This window comes from Antedon mediterranea, chromosome 1, assembly GCF_964355755.1.
Source record: "Antedon mediterranea chromosome 1, ecAntMedi1.1, whole genome shotgun sequence".
Taxonomy (NCBI): domain Eukaryota; kingdom Metazoa; phylum Echinodermata; class Crinoidea; order Comatulida; family Antedonidae; genus Antedon; species Antedon mediterranea.
Window position 1 is genome coordinate 38929068 of NC_092670.1, and position 21658 is coordinate 38950725.

At 33.7% G+C, this 21658-nt stretch overlaps 2 protein-coding genes across 5 annotated transcripts in view; both read left to right on the top strand.

Annotated features, from left to right (window-relative positions):
* Positions 1 to 20445, top strand: part of LOC140059357 (uncharacterized) — a 35348-nt gene extending 14903 nt beyond the window's left edge. For 3 of the 4 annotated variants that reach the window (XM_072105279.1, XM_072105426.1, XM_072105499.1), the window contains exons 2-4: positions 7389 to 7439; positions 10091 to 16491; positions 16697 to 20445. In XM_072105279.1, the coding sequence (XP_071961380.1) occupies positions 7389 to 7439; positions 10091 to 16491; positions 16697 to 17857 (7613 nt within the window). In that variant the 3' untranslated portion in view covers positions 17858 to 20445. The remainder of the gene's footprint in view (positions 1 to 7388; positions 7440 to 10090; positions 16492 to 16696) is intronic. The other variant, XM_072105357.1, reaches the window with a different exon arrangement.
* LOC140039194 (lipid droplet-associated hydrolase-like) overlaps positions 1 to 21658 on the top strand; it is a 251811-nt gene that overhangs the window by 146258 nt on the left and 83895 nt on the right. The window lies entirely within an intron of this gene.

The following is a 21658-nucleotide window of genomic DNA, read 5'->3' on the forward strand; positions in this document are numbered from 1 at the left end:
ATCATGTATTAATGCATTCATGTAAATGTATATTTTTTTTAAAGTAACATTATTTTGTCTTTTTTAGTAACATTTCAACTACATTGAACTGCAATTTATAAAATAATGACTAATTTAAAGAGCAATATATTTAAATAGATTTTTAATTTAATGACCATGAATAAATAGATAGATAGATGATAATAATTCATTAATTTTGCGTTTCCTCCCACCATCATAGAGCTATGAATTGGAAATTATAGCTCCATGCTCCCACCACTTTCCTCCCCCTTCTTAAAAACGGATTGTTGTCGCCTGATTTTTTTTTATATACAATTCGTCGTAGCCACACGTGGCCAAGAAATAGCCACGAAGCTGTAATGTGGGTTACGTTGCAGTAATTTCTAATTGTACTGTAGTGCAGTAGGGACGTAGACACATTTATAATACTGTACAATACATGGTGGAATACCCTTTGATGGGTTGTGTCGATTTTGCTGCAGATAAGGAATGGTGATTGGTTGATTGGATAATAGTCTGCTGGATTCAATGACATGATAACCCATCCATTCACTAACTCCTGACCATTACTAATGGGGTCAAAGGTTGACCATAGTCTAGAACATGGTGAAATTCACAGATAATAAAATACTGTAATTGCCGTGGCTTATTCTAATTCATTCAGCAAACTCAGGCAATTAATTACAATTTATTTTGTTTTTGTATCTTTAATCATTAATTCTTTTATAATTGCTTTAAAGGGCTGTTCACAAATTGAATACAGTATTATTAAAAGTGATTTTGTTTCTAAAATACTATGCTTTATTAAATTAGCATTTTAGTAAATTTGTTTGTTTTACATCATTTGTCCTCAAATTTGGATTTGCTCTCTACAGACCCATGGAAGCAGTGCATATCATGATTGAAAGGCAGGGTCTGAGGTGGACCAGTACAATGGGGTGATCCCTACTGGTCTCTTCTCAAAGATGCAATGGGTTTTTTCAAAAAGATGGAAATGCCCAGTTTTAAGACCTTATCTAAGAAAACTTACAATGATGAGTATTAGATAAATAATTTACAATCATAAATAAGTCATAATAAATAATAATAGTGTAAAATGGTAGTTATTATTTGCAGATGCATTTGATGGTATTTGTGATTTTACATTCATTTGTCTTTATTTGCAAAAGAAGGTTCTCAGTTTTGTGCAAAAATAACCGTTTTCTGTGATCACATCGTTTTTTAGCATGGACATTCCAAGCTGGTATTTTATCATGTATCCATGTGTCAGCAGCCAAAGCATCACTCCAGAACTTCCTGGAATTGTTTCATAGTTCAGGGATCATCTTGCCACTCGACCAGACATTTCGTAAATTACAAAAAATCTGGCAACCATTCTGAAACTAAGGAATATTTATTATAGGTCACATTTTATATTCTCAGTACTTCGCTTTCAATCCTTGATGATTAAATTATGGTAAGAATACTGAAATACGATCGATTTACTTTCAGTATTAAATATAATTGTATGAGATGGTCCCTGTGATGGTTATGATTCTTACTTTCAAATATTATTGGAGTATGATTGTATTGAGGGATCCGCTCGGAAGTCTGATTGATGACAGGAAATTTGTGTATTTAACCAGGAAACTTAAATAGGGAAATGCTTCATACCAGCACAAGCTGTCTTTATTTGGCAAAGTAAACATTAGGTTTTATTTTAAGTGCGAACACACAGCAACGTCATCTACCGTGTGATCAGGTCGGTAAACATTACTTAATGCGCCTTTAATTATGCGCTTAGTTCATACTTAATTAACTCAAGGATCTACCATTATTAAAATTTTAAATTACGTCTTGGATCGGAACCAAGTTTTAATATGGTTCAACAGATCTGTTATCATCGCCATGTTATGTTGATGACCTAAGCTGCCTTACCTCAATGCCGATTAATAGCATTGTACGCACTGTAAAAATATTATCAGATATGTTAATGTAATTGTTATTGCATTGTTGCATAGCTCAACATTGTGCATATAACATAAGCCTAACATTTTTGGATTATTATATGAAATATACAATTATGTGTAAATATTGATTGGTGCATACTATATAATATAAATAGCATCCTTTGGTATTGTTATGTAAACAAAAAAAGCAGAAATATTAATATATCTTATTTAGCTATTTTTATTAGAGAATAAAGGCTGTCTCAGAATGCAATGAAGATACAGTATTAAGAAATGTACTAAATCTCCCATAAAAACATAAAATATAATTATACTATAACAATATTTATTTCTGAGTTCAGTTTAATTAATTAATGAAATTTTGGAAAGTAATACATGTGAATATTTATGGCTTTTTCTCATGTTTTATTGCTTGAAATGAAACTAACTGTAGTCTTGTTGTATCACAAGAGTCTGAGGAACTTCCTGCAGATAATCACTGATGAACTGACGCAGGACCCATGATGCCTCACTCTATCTTATTGAGAACACAGTATACAAATTAGTATCTCATTTGCGCTTCAATATTCTTAAGAATTTCATCACTCCCTTCCTCCAAACAATTTGTTCAAATTTTAACCATGAAATAAATGAAATAAAAAATATTGTAGCCAATTTTAAATGTCATTGATGAACTGATACATCACCCATGATGCCTCACTCTATCTTATTGAGAACACAATATGCAAATTAGTATCTCATTTGTGCTTTAATATTCATAACAATTGTTCCCTTCCTTCAAAAAATGTGTTCAAATATTGTAGCCAATTTTGTATTTTTTTTTATTAATCAAGGTCTTTGGCAATTCAGTATCCTGGACATTTGGAAGTACATCTTGCTCTATTGCAACATTGTGGAAATGTTTTAATTATGTAATAATCATGTGCATTTATTCTGAGAAAAGTTTTTTTGTTTTATCTTTATCTTTATACTGGGTGATCTCTACAGTCAAAGACTGATCTCCCAGAGGGCCCAGTTGGTGATCAGTGGCTGTGATGTACTAATACACCGGGGTAACCCCCTACTCGTCTCGAAAGATGTACTAGGTTCTTTAAAGTGCACACGAGCAAGTTGTGTACACTGGACCTACGGTTTATAGTCCTTATCCGAGAAGACTCGTTCTACCACCAGAACCATGGAGTGAGTGAGCCTCGAACCCCTGCCGATGTTATGGCTACGTGATTACGGTTCCACTGTCCACAATTATAGTGATGTTTTCATTACATTTTAATTAAACATTTAGTTAAATCATGTCTTTAGACATACTAAAGCTCTGTCTACACCATCAAACTAGTTTGACAAAAAACAGTGTGATGTGCCCAAATATAGTAGTGATATGCCCAAATATAGTAGTGATGTGCCCAAATATAGTAGTGATATGTTTAAATATTGTAGTGATATGACATCATCATGTCCATATACAGTATGGGCACATGACATGTTTTTGTCACATAAAATTTGATGATGTTGACAGAGCTTAATTAATTATAATATATTTCCTTTCATGTTTACAACATGTCCTTGTAGCTTGTTCAGTTTGTTGCAGGATTTCTCTTCAAAATAATCTATTTTTAGCTCAACCAACCCAAACCCTTACTTGATAATAATCAAATAATTTTGTTTTTAAATGTAAACTGCTAAAAAAAAAATATTTAAGATACTGCATTAATTTTTTTGTTAATGAAAGTACTTAAAGCTCTGTCTACACTATCAAACTATTTTGACAAAAAAAGTGTGATGTGGCCAAATATGGTAGTGATATTCCCAAATATGGTAGTGATATGACATCATCGTGTCCATATATGGGCACATCACATTTTTTTGTCACATAAAGTTTGATAGTGTAGACAGAGCTTAAGTCAGTGAAAGAAGATGGCACCATCAAATAGAAACAAATACTAACAAAAAATAGATATTAAACATAAATGTGGATTACTGTATATAAAAAAATATTATAATTACTGTATATATTTTATTTTATTATTTCTGTGACCTGCTATAAATTTGTTTGCTAATGAATGTCAGTGAAATGAAGACGGTAGTTAAAATTCATCTTCTTAAAATAGAAACAAATAATAACAGAAAATAAACAAAAATGTGGATTCTTTTATATATTTAAAAATTTATTTTATTTAAATATTTCTGTGACCTAATTTAATTGAACTTTCACAATCATTTTTTCAAGAAAGTCTAGGTTTTTAGGAATATATTTTGATTTCTCACGTAACGTTAAATTTGATATCACAGAAGGTGTCCGTTTGCGCACAACTAAACTTCAACATCACTAGTCTCTTATCAGTTCTTTCCACATTGCTTCTAAATTACCATGTATTTTTTTTCTCTGAAATTCTAATTTGAATTTCTTGGATGTCTACAAGGTAAGGACATATTATTCAAAACAAACAAATTATTTTGGTCTACTATTATTTGTTGTCTGATGATTTGAAATAATAATATGATGCAATGTCACTGCAGTATGCATATTTCTGATAATAAACACATTAATTTAACATAGTACTATAGAAATTAAATAAATAGAAAACATGGAGACACTGATATCTAGATGTAAGTAGCGTCTTTTTTATTTGCATACATTGCACGCATCAAATAGGGTAGACTGGAAATCGTACTGTTTATATCTGGATTCAGTCAGTACAGTTACTAAGTACACTTACTGTATTTGGTTCTACCTGTCACATTGCCAAACTCTTCTTTTTGTGTTGTTCTCTCTTATTTGGAAGAGAAGAGCTAATTTTGGTTTATTAAAGATACACCACTGTTGGTAGGTGTAAATGTGAGATATCAAAATGAATATTATAAATGTTTGAACTTTGAATAAAAGGAAGAAATTTGTATCTGGTTTTCAAATTCTGTTTTGATTTTTAGTTTTTATTACCAAACAATTAATAAGATCTGTTTATTTAAAGTAATTTCATACAATTTAATTTGTTTATTAAAATTAATATAAAAATGAACAGATTAGCAGAATGTACAGTAGGAACAATTTAAATACTGTTGATCATTCTTTATTCCCTCTGGGTAAACCCAGCCATCTGATTACGCTTTGATACTTACTGTAATATTAAAATGTCTATCGTTGATTTGTTTGTTTACTAGTACTTGATATTTACGCGTAAACAGTAGTAAGGTCACGCATTACGGGAAATTCAATTTCTGGTCAGGAATTTATAAAATAACTAATTTAATTCCGTTATCTCACGAGAAATAGGCAAAGATTTGTCGATACTCTCCGGATGGGCATGTCTACCGTTTGTGTGCTGTTCGCAGTGCGTGTTCATGACTCGCTTAGTAGTTCCGTGGGGTTTTCTTGTACGCTGTTTATAATCTGTGTTAGCGTGGGGCTCATTTCCACTTTTCACTACGGAAGCCTTTTATGAAAGTAGATCGACAGTTGCTAGGATTTTAGGAAATGTGTTTTTAGCCTTGTGTTAATAATTCATTTGCATTGCTACTACTGTAGGTATCGTATTATATATTATATTATATTTATAATTGTTAGGACATTGTGTTATTTAATTCTTGTTTTTGTCTAATAATATTGGTAACATTATATTTCCTCATTTTTTCAAGTTAAAAGTTAGTTTGGTGAGCTTAAGTTTAGAATAGTAGAAAGATTGGTTTTTCTATCCATTTAACTTATAAAACAAGCTTTCTGAAATAATAATTGATAAAAAAAAGTAGGAAAACAAAAGTAAGAAAGTTTGTACCTAATAGTTTTATCATAGTTATTTTAATTTCAAGTATGTAACAGTATTATTTTTTGATTAGCAACAATTTTGAGAAAAAAATGAACAATTTTTATAAAAATACAAACAATAGTAGCAGTGTGGAGTTGTAGCATAGTGGTTAACATGCTTTCCATCCAATCCTAAGGTCCAGGGTTCAATACTGACCTAGTGCAAGGTTGTAACTCATGACTTTTTTAACTTCACTCCTTAAGCCACAAATGAGACTTATTTATAAGCACGATAAATTATAAAATATTTTTTTTTGCGGTTGAATGTGTATGAAATACAAAAATAAATTAAAAAAACATACTTTTTTGTATAAAATGTTTCTGTTCACTATTTCTACTAATGACCTATCTTATTGACTCACTTCGATGTGTTAATCCATTTCTTTGCTTTAAGTGTATGAATCAGGTTTTCCTGCTGCAAATTCTCTGAATTAAAACCTTAATTTAAAAATTAAAAATGTATTATTGATTTAATTCTTTCTACAACCTATATTGATTCTGGCAGCAAGTTTTTACAAACGTACTGTAGTTTGGTTCTAGTAGGTAAAATGTTTCCTATTTCTATGTAATACAAAGCAAAAAAGTTTGTGACATAAATTTTAATGAAGTGTTATTTTGAGTTTACCTCAATAGTTATAACATCAGTGTTCCGTTCAGTCTTAATTAATTAAAACACAATTGTGCCAGTAACTAAGGAACTATATAACAAGAAATTTAGAAACGATGCAATGAAATGAGCCTAAATCAAGTTTTAATGTCCATATACTATGTAAAAATTATACTACAAAGTCATAAACTTATTGTAGTAACACTAAACTATTGTTTTCTACTAAATACATTGATAACCTATATTAAACTGTATATCATACACTGCTACTGTGTTACACAATGTCCTATGTCTTGTGGCAACTTCTTTTCCGTTATTGGCAATCATTTACTTAAATCATGCCTTCCTACGGTACGTAATTCTACACTCTGCCTGTGCGTCAAAGTTGACAGAATAGCTAGGCCAGTTGCCAGCTTTGACAGACAGGCTTCCGTTAAGCCAAAGGAGTTGTTTACTGATGTTGGGAATTGACATGCGGGAGCTCTTTGAATCAATTAAATGATCCTAATTAAGGGCTTACGATGCAAGGGAAGTTGGACTTCAGGAAATAAAACGATTTTAAAGAGTGAAAAGACGACGAATTGCTGATAAAATTAATGAAAGATGTATTGTCCCCCCCCCCCCCCCCAAAATTAATGAAATCAGACTTTAAATAGGCCATTTTGCAGTTTAAATAAAGTTATTTACTTCTGTAAAAAACAGCAAAAAAAAAAACAAAAAAAATAATTGCACTTATAAAAAGACAAAAGACCAAAAACTATCTGACAGACAATTAAATATTTCTTGCTTTGAAATTTTTTTTTCTATCCAGTTTTGGTCAAAGTGAGTAACTATTATGCGACATTAAAATGGCATATTAAAAAAAAAAATTGAAAAAAAAAATGTTTAGGGGACAATATATCTTTAAGCAAACGATTTAAATATCATTAATGTTTATAATCGTTTATTCTTTGGGGTTGAACGAATTTCCATTTTTGTTTATTTCGGTCTTTTGAATCTTAAAAACATTGTTTTAATTTATAATTTTATTTTTCAGAGCAAAGAGAAGAAGTGAAATTGCTCCTTAAAGATGGGCCATCAACACAAGGTACAGTATATTTTTTCTTACCAGTTATTATTGATATTATTGCCATAAAAGTTATATTGTTTTTTTAATAGGCCATTTTTATGTCCAAAAACTGGATAAAAAAATAATTTAACCTGAAAAAAATGTATTTTAAGACAAAAAATACCTGAATTGTCAGACAATGGTTTTTGGTTAAAATTAACGTTTCGTTTGTGTTTTTATAAGTGAAATAATAATTTGAATTTGAATACTTTATTAAAACTTTAAAAAGGGTCTGATTTTATTAATCTTCATTTTTCATAATTTTGGGGGACAATACATCTTTAAAGATAAGATATAAAATTTAGTTACAGTAATATTTATCTTATAAAATTACATTAGAAAATAAAACAGGCAGAATCACTGACAGGAATTAAATATTGAATTAAAAAATAAACCCAAATACACCTGCTTCTCAGGAATTTTGACAACCAAACATGAAAAGTTTGATTTTAAAAGACACACAAATCCGTAGGAAATTGTGGAGAATACTCTTATAATAAAAAAAATCCAATGAAGAATGTATTTATGGCACCAAAATGGCGTGAAAATAATGATTATAGAGTATTGACAGAAATATTATAATGACATTTGATCCACCAGTGTGAATCTAATTTTAAATCTCGTAGCAACTTTATTTATATGTCAGTAAAGCTATACAGTATGGCTCCATAGGATTACAAGTATAAATACATTTCTAGTGGTTAGCAGACGCTCAAATCATTTTTAATGTAATATTATTAAAACTAGAATTATCGGAATCATCCTACCTATCTAACAGTTGTTAATTATTCTCACTTACTTTTTATTGCAAGTTCAAATCCACAAAATAAATAAAAAATAGTATTCTGTACTTATGTATTAATTTGTGTGTACAGTATATGAGGGTATGCTGTCAGTGGCGGATCCAGGACTTTGAAATAGGGTGGCCCAGGGCCTAAAAGTAGTGAAATTGAGTACTGAACTTATAGTTCTGTGTAAAATTTAGAGGGAACTGGGCAGGCTGGCCTCCCCTCTTCCATTGAATCCGCCCCTGACTGTAGTTAACCACTTCAGAGATCTCCAGTGATGATGATGATATGATAAATGTGGTTGTGAACAGTATTAAAGACATATTGATATTAAGTCAAAGTTTATGTACTCGGAGTTCAATGTAAAATTAAGAATGATCAATGTAGAATCATATCTATACGGTAAATACACTGTGAAGTCACTCCAGCATTTGTCACAAATACAGTAGTTTTCAAGTGACAATTTGATTAGATGGCAGTTACTTACATATTGTCTCCCCAAAACATGAAAAATAAAGATTTATAAAGTCAGACTTTGAATAGATTATTTTGTAGTTTTAATAAAGTTAACTTCCTTAGAAAAAAAAGAAATAAAATGACACAATAAATGGTTAAATTCAACCAAAAACCCATTGGCTGTCAGCCAATTTGACTGTTTTTTTTGCTTTAAATTACAGTTATTGACAATGATAGGTAAAAATATTTCTTTCGATCCAACTATTAGGTGACATTAAAATGACATATTCAACAAAATATGTTGTAAGAATTATTTTTGTCAGGGGAACAATACATCTTTAATCTTAAATAAAATTAATTTATAACTATGAGGTATACTATTAAAAAATAAATTAAACAAGTATCTGAAATTCAGATCTGTAATGAGATGAAGAAAAGAAGCTTTTTTATTCAAAACTCTTGAACATTTTTTGTCATTGCACCTACAATAGTGTATACAGAAGGCTGATCCTTGCTATTAAGTCTGTTCTTAATTGAATGTGTCTTTTCCTGCTGTCTGGAATTTGTCTGCCATCTAACTTCTAGGCAGTCATAAATTTAGAAAAAAAAAAGGATTAAATTGTCTTTTGGGACCCAATACTTTCACTTGATTAAAACCGGGTTAGCCTTCTTTTTTTTATCCTTCTTAGAACACTCATTCTGATGGGTTATAATTGGTGCAATGGTAACCCCATAACTATATGTAGGTTATCATTGCTTGGGAGAACCCTGTGGTCAGTTTGTCCCTAACCGTATGGATACAGACAGTAATTGCAACTTCCTATACTTTCGTTTAATTACACTGTGCAGTAGCTACAATGTCTTACCCTAGAGATTTGGAAAGCAGCATGTATGAATGTCTTGCTACAAGTCATGTGACATCCATTAGTGCAATTCATAACTTCCTGGATCTTAAAGTTATTAAACATAAAATTCATGTTTCATTTTTATGTTATTAGTAATTAATAGTCCATTGCATTTATTAAATTTTGCTTTATTATAAAAGTACTGCATACAGGAGAACATGGGAAGGAACATCCAGAGGGGCGGGGCATATAAGCACTTGCTTCAGGAGAACATGGGAAGGAACATCCAGAGGGGCGGGGCATATAAGCACTTGCTTTAAGACAAAGTACTGCATACAGGAGAACATGGGAAGGAACATCCAGAGGGGCGGGGCATATAAGCACTTGCTTTAAGACAAAGTACTGCACAGGAGAACATGGGAAGGAACATCCAGAGGGGCGGGGCATATAAGCACTTGCTTTAAGACCAACAACAAAGTAAAAACCAAGTAAATACAAATTAAAAATAAATCTAACATAATACTTTTTTTTTGTTATATAGAATCTGGCACTGGAAAACCATCTTCATCAGGCAGTAAAAGAAAAACGAAAAATCGGAATACCGGAGAGAGAAAAACAAAGCATATGAACATTTCTGGAAAAACTAAAAACAAAAGAATGGTTCGTGGCCTAAGAGAAAAAAAGAGCAGTGATAAAAATGTAACGCAATTACAAGATAAAGGAAACAATAATATGCAGATTCAAACCAAAGACACTGATGTCAATCAACAGTTAATTGAACAACTATCAACTGAACCTGCTAAAAAGGACAAGTATGATTTAATAAAGGAGAGGAGTGCACGGACAACAAAACAGACTAACCCGAAGGAAAACTCTCCAAAGAAAAGTCCTACTAAAACTGGACACCATAAGGTTATTATGCCTCAGAAAGGAAGCCTGGATCTTCCTCAAGACACGGGACAATTTATTGAAAAAGATAAAGATGTTGCTGTAAATACTGCAGTTGTGCAGAAAGACACTGAGCAAGAAGCAGCAGACAAACAGCAAGCTCTGGAAGCTCTGCTTCATATATCTGGTGTTGAATTGAACTCATTTTCTCAAGAGAAAAAAGAATCACAGGTAGTAGAAACGGGGAAAAAATCTACTGAGAACAAAGAGCCTGTCAAGGAACAATATGATGTTCCGCTTACACAAGCTGATTCGCCTGGACAAGACAAAAATGTTAGTTCAGAATCTAGCAATGTTTTGAGAATTGATGAAACGGAAATTGGTGTGAAATACCAATTGAAATCAGACTCTTTAGAAGAGCAAGGTTTAAAATTAACCTACACTGCACCAACTGCAGCTGATTATGACTTAAATCCAGTTAGTTATGGTGTTTACAGGCCAAATCGACCTAAATCTGTTATTACACTCGATAAACAAGATTCTGATTGTGCAGAGTTTGACAAAGATAAAGGAAAACGTATCGGAAAACATGTTTGTGAGTTTTGTGGGCGAAGATGCCTGAAGCCCAGTGTGTTAAAAAAACACATTCGTTCTCACACTGGAGAACGACCATATCCGTGTATACCTTGTGGATTCTCCTTCAAAACAAAAAGTAATCTTTATAAACATCGGAAATCGCATGCTCATGCAATAAAAGCAGGAATCACTCCAAATCTTGAAGGGATTAAAGTTATGGAGGATGATGAAAATGATTCTGAAGAAACAGAAAGCGAAGATGAAATGGAAATTGATGAAGGAGTTGATGCAATAAATGATGAGTTAGATGAAAGGCTTCATCAGGGTAAACGCTTTGAAAATATAACTAAAGCTGCTGTTGAAGAATCATTATATATTGGGAAGAATTTGTCAGGCATTCCTGGACAAACATCATTGTTCTCTGGTGAGGCACCTCACACACCTGCAACTATTGGAAGACATCGTTTGACACAAGTGTTTCCATTAAGTAATCCATCACCTTCAGAGGCACGAGTAATGCAAGGGGAAATCTATATGAACAGAGAGAGAATAATTAAAAACTCAGTAACTGAAAATCAGAGTTTATTAACCATGTCAAGCACACCTTGTACAAGTCTTTCACCAGTTGTAAATAAAGGAAGTAAAACTGACACTGATAAGTTATCAAGAGAGCAATCGCAAGGAGATACAGGTTGTGGACAGGTGTTAGATAACCTGCGCTCAAAGGATGTGGCTGGATTCCGAATTGACATGGAAACAGGACGTGCAATGCCTATACTTCATACACAACTTGGTAGCTCGGATCAACCTGATGCAGTTACTGAAAATCCTGAAAAAAAAATTGATGATAATTCAACAAATAATGATATAGACTCTGCAAAACTAATGATACCACTTACAAACTTTAGCATTGTGAAATCAGGGGGTCAGTTTCATGTGCAAATACCAGTCCAGGGAATATTAGAGTCTGCTATTGTGAAGGATTCCGAGAATTTACTGACAGATAAAACAAAAGATGTCTCTGGTATTCATGAGAAAAGGGACTCAATTGACATTGAAAAAATAATTCAAAGAACACCAGCCATATCTGAAAAAATTGTGTCCAATAAGGTTAAGTCGCATCTACCATTTTTTTCTGTTGGAGACACATTAAAAACGACACAATTTAATTATACATCAACAGACTCACGTTTAAGAACTGTAGGTAATGAAAGCCAAACTCAACCAAGATCTAGATCAATATCGGAAAGCATTATTATGAGTACTCAACCACATTCACGAAGTTCACAAGGCCTGCCATTTTCAACAACACCATTTTCTCAGGTTTCGGTTGTAAGTTCTCAATTAGGACAACATGGTACTATTGCAAGCAGTATCTTTGAGGGTAATAAAATGTGGCCTCAACCAAAAACAAACTTAATTTCACCAAGAAAGATAGCAACTTCAAGTCCAGTTATACAATATTCCCCAAGCATTTCAGAAACAAAGAACAATAAAACTGGTTCAGATTCAAGTATAGTTACAAACAAAGTGACTGAATCTTTTTCTCATTCAAGTCACAATAAACCTCCATACAAAATGTATCCTGCTATAACTCTGCCACATGACAATTCACCGTTGTTGTTAGCAGGAACAAATAAACATACTCTTCTGCCACAAACAATGGTTTCACCAGGTTTTCGGCAACAACCAACAAGTAACCAAAGTTATTCAAGGTATCAAACATTGGAAGAAACGCAAGCAGCATTGAGGGCAGCACAACCAAAACTATTCAAGCGACGAAAGTATAAATCTGAAGGAGACTCGATGCCTTCTGATTTGAATCTTCCGAAGAAACGTGGAAGAAAACCCAAACATGAAAGAATTGCAATTGATAGAGTGCCTACACCAACAAGACCCATGGCACCTGTTCCATTTCTGCCGACACTTCCACCAGTACCTCAAAGTCCTCTTGCTATATCAACAGCAGGTACAACAGTCAAGACACCAATGCTTTCATCTCTACATTTTGCACATTTTCCTTCACTGGATAATGCATCAATTAGACATTCCATGGCTTCCCCTTCAAGTTCTGTAATTAATACAAATACACGAATCTCTTCAAGTGTTAGTCTCTCAATTCCCGGACCATCATCAAATATTCACTCAAATACACCATCATCAATGTTCTCAGGGACAACACAGTTTACTTCTGTTCAGAGTGCACCTTATACATCATACATTTCTACAACTGTAACATCAAGAACACAAGGAGTTTCTGCAAGAGTTCAGAACTATTCTAAAATTGTACAAGAGGTTTCACGGACACCTGAAGTTCCAGCATATCATCCAATTAGCCTCCAGTCACCACTTCCTGGCCCGTCATCTTCAATAAGTGGTTGGCCAAAACGACAAAGAGGTGTGTCTCCTAAAACACAAGATTATGGTAGGCCTAGACCTCTTATGCCAATCTCTGATATGACACACAGATCAGGAGGAGATGGAGATGACAAGAATGCAAGACACAATATTGAATCAACTGTTAGTCCTGAACTTAAGCAAGTTTTACCTCATCCTGGCTTATTAAAAATGTCAGAAAGGTTAAGTCAACCTAATTTAGGAGGAGACAATTTGAGCCAGCCAAAAATAGGATCAGATAGTTTAAGCCGGCTGAAGTTGGGATCAGAAGGTTTAAGTCGGCCAAAGTTGGGATCAGATGGTTTGAGCCGACCTACTTTAGGATCAAAACCTAGTCGAAAAAATCTTACCCTAGACATTCCATCGTTTGGAAGCTTGAAACATCCGACAGTTACCAAGGCTAGTAAATGCACAACACCAATTGAGTATGTTGCAAAGACTTTACTTTCACCAGAGGCATTTTCAATCGCACAGTCTGTAGTTAAGTTAGCATCTCCTATGAAAACTAAACCAGATGGTACTCCTACTACACCAGTGGAGGCTGCAAGAGAATTGGGACGTCTAGCAGCTCATGCTGCTTTTGCCAATGCTGGAGGAAAGGTGGAAAACATTTTGAGTCCAATGATTCCTTCGATGACTACTTCACAAGGATCTATTGTTGTGGGACCTATTACAACTCCTACTACATCAGGACCACAAAAACAATTTTTTGTTCTACCATCTCCATCGAAAACCCACAATCCTGGTTTTCCTTCACCATATGATAATCTATTACTGAAAAAACAGGTTCCAGTAATAACAAATTTTTCAACTGCATCTCCTCCAGTTAGTGTTCAGACTCCTGTACAGACACCTCATAAGCCACCTGTTTTATTTAACACAAGCCCAACAACATCGCAGGTGATTTCGCCAAAAGTGAGATCTCAACCAATCCATCCGCATTCAGCATCAACAGTGCCACAGACTGAATATCACACAGTTATAAATAAATCTTTTCAACCAAGTCGTTCAAGTCAAGGTCAAACAATAGCGTTTGTTCATGGTTTACCAACTTACCAAACAAAACCCAGACTACGGACAAGTGCTCTACATAAGATTGATGAAACGGTTATTACGAATGAAGGAGTTAAAACTATTCCAACACCTCTCAAGTACCTGTATAAAAATGCAGTGGGAAGCCATAGCAATACAACACCTATGTTTACTTGTTTGTATCGTACTCAGCCAATGTATGTAAAACAGCAATCCAACTACAAAGTGTCTATGTATTCTAATTGGAGATCTGGATCGAACAGCCTGCATCCGCTTGGTATGAGCTGGAAAGCTCATCTAGGACTTAATGACTCCAGTCGTAACCGTAGACCAAGAATGGTTTACATGGTGTCTCCTTTATCGAAAGATCAAAATGGTATCTTGACGCATTCTAGCATGTGGAGAAGGGAAGACCATCGCACAAACCAGCATAACATTCCAAATATTAAACAGCAGCAAACAGAGTCGTCCTCCAGAAGAGAAATCAATGCAAACTTTCCTCATAAACTCTTTCGTCATGGCAGAACACACCATCGAAGAACAGAAAGTGAGTCTGCTGTGATGGACTGCAAATCGAAAGAAAGGAAAATGAAAGATCTTGGAAAGCATGAACCTTTAAGAGTTCCAATCTTTGAAGGAGGATTTAAATCTAATGAGGAATATGTTTATGTCAGAGGTAGAGGAAGAGGAAAGTATGTTTGTGAAGAATGTGGAATTCGTTGTAAAAAACCTAGCATGCTTAAAAAGCATATAAGGACACACACAGATATGCGACCATATAAGTGTTCAATTTGTAACTTTGCTTTCAAAACCAAAGGAAATCTTACAAAGCACATGAAATCAAAAGCACACAACAAGAAAACCGTCTCAACTGGGGATGATGCAGATCTTGGTAATCTAGATGATGATGATGACAGAATCGATGAAGATGATTATGATAATGATCATCAGTTCTCCGATGCAGATGAGAATGAGGATACTGATTCTGCTGATGGAGAATCATCAGAAGATGATGAAGAAGAGGATGATGAGGTGGAACCCAGAACTTTAGAGCATGCTTTTCTTAGAAGGAAAAGAAGTCATGGTTCGTTACCAGACATATCTGGTTTTGCTGGAAGTAGTGAGTACCACTTTTCGTCAATTGATGCAGGTAGTTTACCATCTCTTCATTCAACTAGAGGAGAACAAAACTCAGATTCATCTGATGGAATACCAGCTAGACGTTCTTTGAAAAGGTCTTACAGTGAAAGTTTAGATAAAGTCAGAAAATCTGACAATCTACCAGATTCTTTGAAATCTCATTTCAATTATTTTACTGTAGAATCTGGAAAAGCGGAAGAACGAAAACCAACAAGATCAGAAGTCGTTGGAAAGCTTACACAACATTTAACCAATAAGAACCTAGAAAAACTAAGAGCACAAACTCAGAGCCAGCCTTTGGTGACAGCTCCGAAAATGCAAAGTGGTAGTAATAAATCATTTGATATTACTCAGTTACCTCTGCCACACACAGGAATCCTGCATATGCCAACATTCCAACCAAGCTACGGTTTGTCGGTCTTAAACATTAATTCTGGATTGCCAAGTTTTGGGAATCAAAAGCCGGCACATTCCATTCCTATGGGATCAAACTACAGGATATCGGCAAAGATCCATGAGGCTGCTAAATTTGAGAGCTCACAGGTAAATTCAGTATCAAAATTAGAAGAAACAGACATTGCTACCAGAAAAAATGTTGCCCTCCCAATGCACACACCATTTCAGAAAGCACATATGAAAGCTGCGTCAACAGAACCAAACAGATTCAAGGCACATTCAGAGGTGCCTTTGAAGAGTGTACCAAGTACAGAAAGCATTCATATAATTCCACCAGGAAGTGTAGGATCAGTCTATATTCCTGTGTCTTCTGTTCTCCAGTGCGGCATTATTCCTCCAACAACGGCACCTTATTCCTCGGGACAGTTTGTTTTCACATTTCCTGTTTCTCATCCGAACACAAGTTCTGCTGAGCCTGATGTTGTATTACCAAGTCCTCATGCAAAAGTAAAGGTAACCTTTTTATTTTTAGTTTTCTGAATATTTTCTGGAAAACACAAAAGAAACAAAATGCAGATCCTTCGAACTGCGTCCTTTGTAAGATTTTAGATTCCACTATAAAGAGTGCAATGAGCAGTTTTTGAGAAATCTTAATAGTCTTTAATGTGAAATTTACTTTATTACGTACGATTAATGTATTTTTTTTGTATTAATCCAGGAAGTTCAAAGTACATCTCCAAGGATACTGTCGGCAAAACCGAGTGACCTTTCACCAGCGCAAACAAAGATCTCCACTTCACACAATACAGAGGAAAGGAGTCATGGTTTTCATAAAATGCCATTTTCAGGAATAGTGGCGAAAAGAAAACGGTTACAGGCCAGTGAAAATATCTCATCTGCATATGCACGTCAAGCACAAATACCTGATGAAACATTGAAAAGGTTAAAGTATGGTAATCCTGACATGAACTCTGACCTGCAATCATTAGTGAATACTTCAAGGATCTCTCTGTCAAAATCTGGACTTCACCATATTATAGAAGCTCCTCAAGCTCAATTTATACCACCACCACTCCCAGAATTATCCAGTCATCACTCACCAGTACTTACATCCTCATACATCAGTAACGTATCAAGAGTTCCGCTAATTTCTCCAATGACGCCTTCAAGAATGTCTCAACTACCATCGACGATTCTTACCACTTCAGAGGTCAATGCCCCTCTAGTGCAACACAAACAACTTGATTCTTATAAAGAAAAACAATTAATGCCATCTTCATCATCTGGTGAAGTTAGTAAATCAACAGACACAGCTCACAAAAGAATTATCGAAATCGATAACAGTGATGCTGAAGGCATTCCGTCTCCCACAGCCACAAGAGGTGGTTTTCACAAATGTAATGTTTGTTTAAAGGATTTTACAAAACCTAGTCAACTTCGCATCCACATGAGAACTCACGCGGACGAACATCCTTTTAGTTGTGAAGAGTGCTCACTGTCATTTCGCACAAGAGGTCTACTTCAAAAACACGAGCGTTCTCCCGTTCACTTCTCCCACGTTGAAGCGGTCGAACTATCGACTGAAAACGCGGACGATCCAAGACCTTTCAAGTGTAAAGAATGCTCAATCGCATTTAGGATTCCCGGACATCTTGCCAAACACCTGCGTTCTAAAGGACATATCATGGCAATGGAACGTCAAGGGAAATCGCTGCGACATCGGTTAGGAAGTATGGATGGATCACCGACGAAAGACGACAGGCTTGATGATCAAGAAGATGAGAATACTGATAGTGCCAGTGAAGGAGAGCATGAGAAAGTTGTAGTAGAACATGTCCAACAGGTTGAATACGTACACCAACCTGATCATTCTGATTAGCATTTACCTTCCTTCTTATACCATTCCACTTGTTACTCAATTTATTTTCAATTATTATTTATTCAACTTTCAAAGGGTATTAGAATGTGCTAGTCTCCCAAGAATAAAATACTAGAAAATGTTTATTTCCTAACCATTTGTTTTTATAAAACAATAAAAGGTTGGAACGACCAGAAAGATAAGTTTAAAATACTTTTATTTTACAAAAAAGGTAGATCATATATACAGTACAGAATATACTTAACTCTATTGGCAGACAAACAATACTACAGTATTTTAAAAGTTATTATGATTTAATTTTTAAGTTTGATTAGTTAACTACTGTACTCATTCAGCTGAAGATGTATAACTAAAGTTTTAATAGATTCAAATTTTTAAATAATTTGAAAGGTATGAGATCAACAAAAACTATATGTTCAATGCCCACCAAAGAAATACTAAATATTATTTAATAATTAATGCATAATAATGTACTAAATCCAATCCACAGTATCTCCCATAGTAATATAAGTATACAAATATTAAAAGTACAGTACAGTAATATAATAATATATATGTATATGGGAGAAATGTCTAAAAGTAATAGTGTATTTGTTTTCCTTTAAACCAATATATATATATAACATATGTTACTTTATGGTATACTAGGCCTATTGACTATTTGATGTATTTAAGAATCTGTTTGTATTCATTATATGTTGTCCAAAGAATCAAAACATAACCATTACAAATTATGTCGTTAAGTCAAAAAGGCTGTTTATTTATTTTATTTTTCTCAATATTTTAAAAAATCAATCAATTGTTACATAAGTTAACAGAAAATGATGTATTGCAACGACTCTGTAGAATTATTATAGCAAGTAACTTTCTTGTTGCATTGGTTGTTTTTACATACTTAATGTTATAATTAGCTTTTATAAAGTTCTATTTTTTCAGTTTACAGACTATTGTTTTAGAACTATCGATTAAAACATTCAAATCCATCATTGATTAATATATAAGACTACTGCAGTAATTATGATTTTAGAAAAACTACTGCAGTAACTAAAATTTTAGATCAATAATCTTAATTCTATTTTATGCATATTAGATTTTGAAGAAATCTTCAATGGATTTTTAAAGTCTTGTTAATGTTATTTTATTTTCAATTGAAAAGGTGTCACTATATTTTAGAATCTGTATATTATTTTCATGGACATTTTTCGTCACTACCTCGCTAACAATGTACTTCTATCTTCAAAGTTTACTAGTACACCGTCAGTATACCGTAAATCTTCGAAAGAAAGAAGCCCAGTGGGCTTAATCTTGAAGAATATTAAGGGCATTCGGTTACAGTGTAATCATGTCAGTACTTAAAACTACAGCTTACACCTTATAGAATATACCAATGCAGCTTCCTAGTCAAGACTTCTTAAAAGTAATCAATGAATAATTTGTTTGACCAAGGCAATCTAACAACAGGACACTGAGCTCGCCTTGTCAAGATAGGAACTCGTAATAGTCATTTGATCTTATGTCTGGCTGCAACAAATACCAACAGAACTGTATAATGTACATATTCTCCGCAGCGGGGTGTCTGATAAGGGGCGTGGAACGCAGCCACAGATAAACCCTTTGATATCCGGCGCTCAGCATCCAGTTGTTAGATTGCCTTGTACTGCTAAACAACTTGTTGGTGGTACGTTGAGTGTAGCATTTCCCAATTCAAATCAAATGAAAAAAAAACTTGGAAAATCTAAAATAATACTTTACTGCACATTGTTTTGTCATAGTAGTTCAGTTTGTTCAGTAGTAACTAAGTAGTTTTTGTATGATTGCTTCTAATATTGTCCTGGTTTTTATTCATATTTAGCTTTTTTACGTCTATTTTTCACCTTGAATGTAGTGTTAACAAGGGAGTTCCATCAGGGAATTAAGCAAAATTTCTTTTATTTTAAAAATATGGTAACAGGGTTTACACAAAAATACAGTTCTAAAAGAACTAAAAAGTATCATGCGCGTATGTAAGCGTAAACAGAGAAATGTACAGAAAAAAAAATACTCAAAAGCCATTTTAAGTTTATTTAATTTATATTTTGAGATGTGTTTGCTTGGTTTTAAATGTTTTCGATATTTTTTAAAGATTTGTGTTTTTAAAAAAGGCATAGGCCTACTGTTGGAAGTATCTATATAAATTAGGTTTATTTTGAAGAATATGTTGACAAAGATGATTTACGGTAATGATTTAATAGATTTTTTTTTACAGAATCAAAAATGTACATAATCCTTTATAACTATGTTTGAATATCCTTCATTGCATTATAGCTTTCAAAAAATATTATATTATTCATATATTGTATGAAATTATATAATAATTATATCGTCAAAAACGTGTTTACGATCTTAAAGATCTTTCGAAAGTCTAGATAATAGACAATCTTTTCATATTTGTTATTTATGTTGTTGACTGTGTTATATGTACAGAAGTGAATTTGCCGTGACTATAATGTTGATTAATATTAGACTGTAGTTGAGGTATATTTCAGAAATCGTAATGCCGTGTTATATATTGTAGATAACGGACAAATATACATAACAAACAAAGTATATTCCTTATTGTCTTAATTTCAATTCTTTTATATTTTATATATATAATATATTTGTAATTCGCCTTTAATCCAAGACATGTGGTTTTACCAATAAAAAGAGAAGGATCTTAAAGCTTGGTTCCCACTAGAGACGCAACGCAAGCGAGTTGACCAATGGCAAGCGACAGTTTGAATATTATTTCATCGCTTGTAAATGGTCGTCAAATCACTTACGTTATGTTACGTACTTGTTGCGTCTCTAGTGGGAACCAAGCTTTAGCGATTGTCCTTTTCGTGGAAGAAGCCGTTGCATTACTGTACTGTCTCTCAACCTAAAGCTAGCCTACATAAAACTTTTGTTTGCAAGCTGGAGCAAATTCCGAGCCTTTGGCAAGCATATTTTTTTGCAGTTTCCAAGTGTAGACCAGTTTGTAAACGTCGGCAAACTGCAGAAAACAAGTTTGGTTGTAAACATTCTTGACAAACTAGTTTGGTGACGTTTGTGAATTCAGCGAATCAAATAACAGTCTCTGGGTGTTTTTCAGTCACGTGATGCTTCCAAATAGACAAAGTTTGCTAGACCAGTTGGTAAACATCGGTAAATTGCAGAAAACTATAGTTTGCAGAAGTTTTGCATGTTTTCCCCATTCTTGCTGGTTTGCTGAGAGTTTTACGAATCAAATAGTCTTTGAGTGCTTTTTGTTTTGCATGTGATCCTCAAATAGACAAAAGTTCAAAGTTCAGTATAGTTTGAAATGGTATACTAGTAATGGCAGTGACACAACAGACACAACTTTGTTGTCCTTTTTGTTGTCCTTTTTGTTTCCCCGACGAGAAAACTAAATCTTGTGAAATGGATACTCTTGTTGTATGTACTGTACCAGTACTTTATTATTAAGTTTTAACTTATTACATTTTACATTATGGTCGCTAGACCTTTGTGAAATTGGCAGTTGGCATCGTATACATTACCTGTGTTTAACAGTTATTATGCCCATTGCCTACAACTATTAGCTACAGTTATTCTTGAGGAAACTGAAATGATAGTTTCATCAGAATACCTACAGCTGAAAGCTATTATAGTATCATTCCATATTATATTATGTTCTGATGCAGTCTAAAGCTCTGTCCACACTATCAAATTAGTTTGACAAAAAAAGTGTGATGTGCACAAATATGGTACCGATATGCTTAAATATGGTAGTGATATGACATCATCATGTCTGTACTTTGT